The following is an 8,684-nucleotide window of genomic DNA, read 5'->3' as shown; positions in this document are numbered from 1 at the left end:
AGCATGACGTTACACCGGCTGACTTTGGTTACAAAGCTGCTGGTTGGAGGAAATCTTATTAATGAGCTCATTTTGTGTAGTACACCCGAGGTGTTTCGAAAAAAAGACATTTTATTGAGTTGACTATTTTATAGTGTCGTCTTGCTGGTCGCTATGTCAACCAGATAGTCTCAGTTCACAACGCCTCCCCTGCCCCCCCACCTCTCAATGTTGCTCTTTTGTAAAAATGGTTTCGGCAAAAATTTGCCACAACTAAACATTTTCTTAATGGGGAAAAATAGACACAATTACAAAATGTTGTGGCATGGTGAGACTAGCATATATATGTACGGACTAATAACAGTGCCAGTATGCCTTTCATAGTGTTTTACATGTCTTTATTGTCATCATCTGTATAAACAAATGCATTGCAACCTGTATCTAATTCGGAATAAATAACATTTCCCTGAAAAATTCAAACATATGTAAACAATAGTTTAAATAATAAAAAAAACACACCAGATACTATCGAAGTCATCTTTACACATACTATGGACGATCTCTTTCCTTTGTAAACATGTGCTGTGTCTGTCTGTACAGTAGGACACGAACACCGCTCTAAATCTAAATGAAGCCAGTACCCCATTCCAACATGGCCGCAGTTTTATCAATCGAACTGCATTGACTGCAGCGTGCAACAACACTCGAAAGCGTACTCTCGCTGCTAATTTTGACTAGAGCGGGCATCCGTACTGAGCATCTTTGGCAGGTCGTGTTTACGGTGTTGTATGTACATCGCGTTCCCTCGGTTCTTGGCGGAGCTCTCCCGGCGCTTGCAGAATCATGTCGGCACCGGGTCCCGGGCATGGGACCGCTGTGCGGATTAGCATTGAATCGGCTAGTGAGAAGCAGGTGCAGGAGGTAGGTCTGGATGGATCCGAGACCTACCTGCAGCCACTTGACATGTCTCAGAACTTGGCACGCCTGGCGCAGCGGATCGACTTCAGCTGTGGCTCGGGGGGCGAGGAGGAGGCAGGGGGCTCGCCCACATCCCGAGACTGGGGTGCCTCTGAGCCAGAGGACGAGGAAGGTAAGCCTCGAAAAGGGGCGGGGAGCTCACTGTATAACTGTTGTACATCTTCCAACTTTTTGATTCTGCGAAAAGAGCAGGATTTGAGGGTTCGAATTCTTAGGGTGTCCAATTTGAATGGTTAGTTTTGGTTATTAGGTGGTGCGAAAACGCCAACAATAAGCTGAAACTATTGCATTGGATAATAGCTAGGAGGGAGCTGGGACATGAGGAGGGACACAAAGCTTGTAGGTGTTGTTTAGTCCTTTATTCACCCATTGACTGTGCATGCCAAGCACTGCATTGCCACTCTAATCTCTATGGCCTTTCCCACCCACTTCCTGACACTCTTTGTCCGGGATATAAACCAAATGGGATCTTGTTGAGCTAGTCGTATCTACCAGTAGCATTAAACGGTGTGCTTTACGTACCTGCCAGCTTTGTTTCAAAGCATCCTTCCGAGAGTTAATGTTGTAAATGGGGCTTTAAATGGCTACTGGTGTGATAAAAATACCTTGACCAAGTGTAACTTCAGCTGCCAGTATACTTGTCTCTTAACTGAAGTCCTGTTCAAAGAAAGCATTGGGCAGACACTTGCATCATTTTTAAGATGCTACCATGACAGTGCCTGTCGAATACCTATCACTTGCCCACACAAAAGCTAAAACTGCCATGATGTCCGCTTCAAAGTGGTGAAAGCACCTGGGCATATGCCTGCCTATTTAGTACCGATAAACAATCCAAATGATTGTTTTTGTTACCGAGGATGGCAGTGATTGCATAGAAAGTTAACATAAAGATGCACTGAAAGTATCGGGCTATTCATAAACGGCAGTGCACCAGCAGTATTTGGTTCATGCACTAATGACTCACTGTACAGGAGTCGTGTGATTGCTGCCCAGTTGTCGTTATTTCGTGCAAGCGAGGGGACGGGTTATTTATCAGTGTGAGTTGTGACCAGTGGCGTCTCTAGCAATCTGATTGGGGGCTTGGGGGGAGAGCGGAACCTCGGTCACAAATACAACTAGATGGCCATGGTGGGGGCCCGAACAAAGCGTCAACAAGCCAAACTGGTTTATGTAAACATATATTTAAACTGGCTGTATGCAATAAAAAAGGTGACATTATAAACAGTTGAGAATAGGTTTAAGACAATAAAAGGTAAGCATCACGTTTTTCGACACCTTAAAAAGGTAGTTGCAAACAAACTTCCAAAAACATTTGGTCCTACAACTAATTTATTGAGTTTTTCATTTTACACATTTCACCATTCTTTGTTGCTGTAGATTTAAATCATTTATTAAAAAATAAAACTGCAATTAAGTCTGACACCCCACTCTTTCCACTTCATTATGTACCTTCAAGGTCCAACAAACCGTAACCTCAAGTTTGCATATTTTATCCCTAACAGAACAGTTAGACTATCTTCTTTAAAGTGCTGTGTCAGCACTTTAAGCTGACCATAACAATATTCAATCTAACATTTCTCCATTATTCAAGTCTAACAAAATATATTACGTTGTTCTCTTACTCTGGCAGCTACCTCCCTCGTCTAAGTGATGGAATACGTGTTATTACTACTCAATTTCATGTTAATGTAAAAGAATCTTGTATAGCACTTCTCTAAAAATATGTGGTGGCCTATGTTTCTGCCAAAAAAAAGAGGAGGTGGTCATAAGGGAAAGGCAGGTGCGAAATATGTGGCATTGATGAGGGTGAGCTAGAAGCAAGGCTTTAAGTGGGGTAAGCCATGGGGGGCGGGTGTACGCATTTGGCGGCGTGGCTTGAGGTATGGACATGGCCTAAAAAAGTACACAAACCATAGTAAGGTACGCAAACAAACATATAAATGCTAGCATTTATATATTTGTATGCGTACCTTACTATGGTTTGTGTACTATGCAAGCCATATTTTATAAACATATTATTATGTTACATATTTCTATGTTTATAAAAGATGACTTGAAAAGTACACAAACCATAGTAAGCTGCGCACATATATAAGTGCTTACATTTATATATTTGTTTACTTGCCTTACTATAGTTTGTGTACTTCAAGATGGCTTAAAAAGTACACAAACCTTAGTAAGATATGCACACCATATACAACACTCTCCAAGCCAACAATCCCTAAAACACCTTCTATTGGACTGCGAAGGAACCTGGGAAACAAGACTGCTGTTGCTTAGGAGATTTGTGGCCAAGGAAGAGAGTATAACAGAGTTTTTCTGGGACAGGCTGATTGCCAGCCAGGAGACCATGCTGACGGCAACAATAGTAGAAGTCATGAAAAAATGCTCTATTCTATCATAAAAGGAAATTACTCGCCCTTGGAAAGAGCGTTGCCGCGCTGCGATTGGTCACCTTTGTAGCCCCTGGGTTCTTCTTATATTTTTTTTGTATTCATTCATTTTCTCCTGCATTTTGCTTGCTCCTGCTTGCCCGCTGCAGTTTTAATTTTTTTTCACCTTATCGAGCTTAATGTGAAAAACTAATTTCTATTTTTGTCAAGGTTTTTCTTTTTAAAACCAAAACAAATAAATAATAATATATATATATTTATATATATTTGTACGCATACCTTATGGTTTGCTTACTTTTCAAGCCATCTTTTTTAAAACATTCTATGTTTATAAAAGATGGCTTGAAAAGTACACAATTCAGTCCATCTTTTCTAAAGCTTTGACGATGGACAAAGTCCGAGGCGTCTTTGTCTGTCGGCAAAGCTTTATAAAAGATGGCTTGAATTGTGTACTTTTCAAGTCATCTGTCTTTTTTTTTTCTCCAACCAAGTCTTTATCTATTCAGCAAGGTTCACATCTTTGGTTTTCTATAAACACAGAAATAAGGCACAGTGTCTCCAGGTTCGCTGAGGGTCAAAGACGCCTCAGTGACCTGGGGAGGGGGAAACAAAGGTCAGTAACGTCTTCTGCTGAACCCTTGCGCAAGGAGGAAGACACTCTGACACTCTGAAGTGCCAACCAGCCACATCTGCGGCTTGCTGGCCCTTCTGTCAGTCACACTGACTGACTCGAAAATGGTGGGGCACATCTCCCGTCGCGGCTGCGTCCACGGAGGGAAAATGTGTCCAGCCAATGTTGTGGTGGGACCGGGGAGCCCTGGAAGGGCACCGGCTCAGCCCCACTTTTAGGAGACTGCCGGGGCCTGGCCCTGGCTGGCCCCGGCCCACTTAAAGCACTGGCTAGAATCATCTGAGTGCCTGTATGGTTCTATGTGGTTTGTGGCACAGACACTTAGGTATGTGTTCTATCGAAAGAGAGAAATTCAAGCTTTGTTAGATTACAGTGCTAGGAGTGCAGAGTATGTGATAGTCAAAGATGTAGCAGGCTGTGCAATGATCTTTGAGCTACACCCACACAATTCTGTGGTTGGGACGGTGCTAGCAGATTTAAATGTACTTGTGTGTAGTGTAAGGGTGCTAGTAGATAGAAAATTGAGTCGATTATTTGGGGATAGAGAGAGGTGGGTTAGGTCATCTGTGGAGTCCTACTATTGGAATTTTAGGTTTAGACTGAAGCGTTAGAGTTGTGCTGTTAGCCATTGAGATGAGATGTTGTTAATGTTGCGGGTTTCATTATATGACTATTATGGGGTAGTGTTTTATGTCTCATGGTTAGAGTAACCCTTCATGGTTCTGATTTAAGTGCTGTTCATAGGTGTATTGCCTCTGACCTCCATCTCCTTCTCAAATACTTTGACTTGAAGTTCCTTGCTCTTATCGAGACGTGATTCAATGCCCGCTCTGTCACTGCTCTTGACACTCTCCTTCCTGAAGGCTTCAAAATCCTCTCCAAACCCAGACCCCACAGGACTGGCGGTGGAGTGGCCCTGATCTTCCCTGAGTGGGTCCCTGCTTCCATCATTCCTACTCCTTTTTTTGAATGCCCCGTCCTGTAGGCTAGGGGTCCCCCCCCACTTTTTCCCTCGCCACTGTCTAATCCCTCTCTTCAATTCTGAATGGGCCAACCTCGCCTCATCTTTCAACCTCTTCTTCCAAACTTTTGCTCGATTTCATCATCCACCTCTCAATTCTGCGTCCTCTGTGACTCCCTCTCTCACTATTCTTCCCTCCGGCTCGAGCTGGCCACACTCTTGATGCCCTCATCTCTGGTAACATCCCTATCTCTAATCCGGTCACCACCCCTCTCATGGTCTGACCACTCTCTCCTTTCCTCCTATCTGGGGCCCTTGACCCTCTAGCCGAGCCACCAACTGCACTGCCAGCCTCCTTCACTGACTTTCGACCAATGAAGCGAGTGTCAGTTGCTGCTTTTGCCTCCACCCGTACTCCTGACTCCCTCTGACGCTGTCCTTGCTAATCTGCATCTTGCCATCTCCAATACTCTAGACATACTTGCCACCAAGAACAACAGCTGGTATGACTCTGATCTAGCATCTCTGAAACAGAAGTGCAGAGTTGCTGAATGGAAGTTGCAGACGTTGGGCTCAACCTCTGACAAACTGGCCTGCCACCTGCTCCAAAGGCAATATCGCTTCTCTATCCGCTCTAAAAAGTGGGCCCACATCCAAGCCTGCATCACTGCAGTCTCTAACAACACTGCTGAACTTTTGAAAATCTGCAAAGAACTTGCCAATCCACTTGCAGTCTCCACCTCTCTCCTTCCTTCCGAGGCCCTCTGCTCTGCCTTGGCCTCCCACTTCACATCCAAAACTCAGGACATCCTGTCCTCACTCTCCTCTACCACTCCCTTGACCCCCTTCTTCACACCATCTTCTGTCTCCTCCTTCCTGGCCATAACACAGACAAGGTCTCTAAATTAGTCCTCTCTATGAAGGCCTACTCCTCCAGAAGCATTAAGGATAACATCTCCTCTCTTGCCCCAGCCCTTGCAGACCTCTCTAACCACTCTTTTGCCACTAGCTCTTTCCCTCAATCCCTGAAGCACTCCTTTGTGCACCCTAAAAAAAGCAGTCTGCTGACACCGCCTCCTACCTGGCTAACTATCGCCCTATCTCTATTACCCCCTTCCTGTGTAAACTGTTGGAAAAGTTGGTCCTCCGCAACTGACCCTCCACACTGATCTTGTTTGGTGCCTTCCTCTGGATTCCGGCCATAAAGAGGCACGGAAACTGCTCCCTTGAACACCTGTGAAATCTTGCTCGCAAATCTCAATTCCAACTCTCCTGCTATTCTCATTCTCTTCAATCTCTCCTCCGACTTTGACTCAGTCGACCATTCCATCCTCATAAAATGACTCTGTGACACACTCGGCATCACTGACGAGGCACTGGACTGGCTGACCTTTCTCCTCACTAACTGCCCTTCCCAGCTGTAATTGGGCCCTCTCTACCTCTGGTCCCCCTGGCTCTATCCCATCACCTTGGCTCTTCAATATCTATCTTGCCCCTCTTGCTCATCTGATTTCCTCCTTCTTTCCTCATTTTCAGTGTTATGCCGATGACACACAACTTTCCTTCAAACTTCCATCTACTTCCCCCCTCTTCTTCCTCTCTCATCTCTGACTGTCTGCCTTTTAGGCATAGTGTCTCAGTGCCAGTAAGACGGATATCCTCATCGGGACACCTGCTCCCTCTTTTCCTTCTACCCTTTGGCCCTCTACCCCCATCTCTTGTGAGGCCAAAAACCCTGGGGTCATCTTCTACTCCGCTCTCCTTCACCCCTCACATCATGGACCTTATCAAAAAGTCCCAGGTCCACCTCCTCAGATGCATTCTTCTTTTTCTCACCTTCCCCCAGAAGCTCAATGTCTCCAGAGCTCTGGTCCTTACCAGGCTGGACTACTGCAACAGCCTCTTTCTCAATCTCCCTCTCTACTCTCTTCACCCCTCCCAGCTAATCCAAAATAAGGCTGCTAACTTATCCTTGGCCTCAAGCCAGGGACCATATCTCTCCAACCCTAAAATCTTTCCACTGGCTCCCGGTGGCTGCAAGGATCCAATTCAAGAAAACCCTGCATCATCCACAAGGCCTTGTGTGCCTATCTCTGGAGCTATCTCCATCTTTCCCTCCCTAAATACTCACCTGCTCGAGCCCTACACTCCTCTTATTCCCACTCTGACTGTCAAACGTTTCTCTAAGCAGAGAGTGGGGGGCAGATCTCTCTCCGCGGCTGGCGCCTCCCTTTGGAACAGCCTCCATTCCTCTCTCAGATTTGAGCCGGACCGCCTTAAGTTCCAGAAACTGCTCAAAGCTCTGTTCTTCCCTACCTCTTTCCCTTCCTATCTAATCACCCCACTGCCACTGTGACTGGTGGCCTGATCCTCCTGAACCTCACAGGCTCTCAGGCCCTTCCTCCCCTACACGTGGCTCCACATACCACCCTTGAGAGCTGCTTGTACTAGCACTTAGCCTGAGGTGCTCCTCCTGGGTCCCTTTAGCACTTTCCTCTTGGGCCCCCACTCCTCTGCTCCCTCTTTCCATCCCCTCCCTCCCTCGCACTTCTCTTCAATGCACTTGCATGGCCGAATGCCACAAGACCTAGTAGGACCACGACTGTTCCCTTCCAATTTAGTCTTGTGGCGCTTTGAAACACAATTCTGTTGCATAAAATGCTTTACAAATGATAAATAAATAAACAGTGAGGCTGATCCAAATGGGTCTGTCTCTTTTTCATCCTGGTTTGGAAGGTTGGTGGTCAGATCGATCTTTGTATCCAGATGTGTGATAGCTGTAATGTCATCAAAATCTGTTTGTGCTTCCTTGGGAGATGTGGAGCCATGCTGGTTCATTTTAGTGGTTCTGGTGAGTCTTCTATACCCGGCCTGGGAGTCTTATAGTCAAAGCCAATAGCTAGTGTCAAGTGCATATTGTGCGCCCTCAACAGTCTTAACAAACTCACTTGGAATACTGGGATCAGAGCCCCATGTACCTATTGAAACTATAATCTGCCTCAGAATCTGAAGTCCACCTTGAAAGGAAAAATGATTATGGCATACATGTCTGGGAGTCTTAAGTCTTGGGTGTAGGCGAGTTAGCTGCAAAATAAAGTTGCTACACGTTGAAATTAAAACACAGGTGGGTTAGATCAGTGGGGAGAGGGGAAGCGACATGGAGTGAAGGGGAAGGTGTAGCTTGCAACATATATACTCATTACCCATTGGAGATGCTTTCATTTCTGCTGCCTATGCACTCGTGCTGCATGTGCGGCTCCTAACTTCTGTAGAGGTGAGTGGATACTTGCCTGACTATGCAAGCTGTGAACTTTTAGTTTGTGTTAGTTTGGGCCACACACCACTCTCCAATCACTAGACTACCTTAAAGGCTTTAGCACATTTTTTATGTGTACAATTTTTGTAATAACATTTGTAGTTCTGATCCCACGTGTTGGGGTGGGGGGCGGGGGGCAGTGGTGTGGGAGGGATCGACTATAAAGACCAAATAACTAGTTCCCAACAAGATCTTCTTATTTTGTTTTTCTCCAGCCCCTTTTTAGTCCATGAAATATCCCAACAGTCTGTAGCAATGGTAGGGAACATTTTTTTTTTTTTTTTTTTTTTTTTTTTAATTGTGTTTAGTTCATCATAGAACCTTTACAAAATGTCATCTTAGTTCAAGTTATATAAAGTACAAAAATCTAAAATTCATTTACATTAAAATTTTTCATACATTTTCGTTACATTTCACTAAAAACAG

General features: G+C 45.0%; 1 protein-coding gene across 1 annotated transcript in view; it reads left to right on the top strand.

Annotated features, from left to right (window-relative positions):
• The first annotated feature begins 707 nt into the window (after positions 1-707).
• MED17 (mediator complex subunit 17) overlaps positions 708-8,684 on the top strand; it is a 263,493-nt gene continuing 255,516 nt past the window's right edge. The window contains exon 1 of the mRNA XM_069639284.1: positions 708-1,069. Coding sequence (XP_069495385.1) covers positions 823-1,069 — 247 coding nt within the window. The 5' untranslated portion in view covers positions 708-822. The remainder of the gene's footprint in view (positions 1,070-8,684) is intronic.

The sequence above is a fragment of the Ambystoma mexicanum genome, chromosome 7q, assembly GCF_040938575.1.
Source record: "Ambystoma mexicanum isolate Mex_15411 chromosome 7q, UKY_AmexF1_1, whole genome shotgun sequence".
NCBI lineage: Eukaryota > Metazoa > Chordata > Amphibia > Caudata > Ambystomatidae > Ambystoma > Ambystoma mexicanum.
This window is presented reverse-complemented; position numbering and strand designations above follow the sequence as displayed.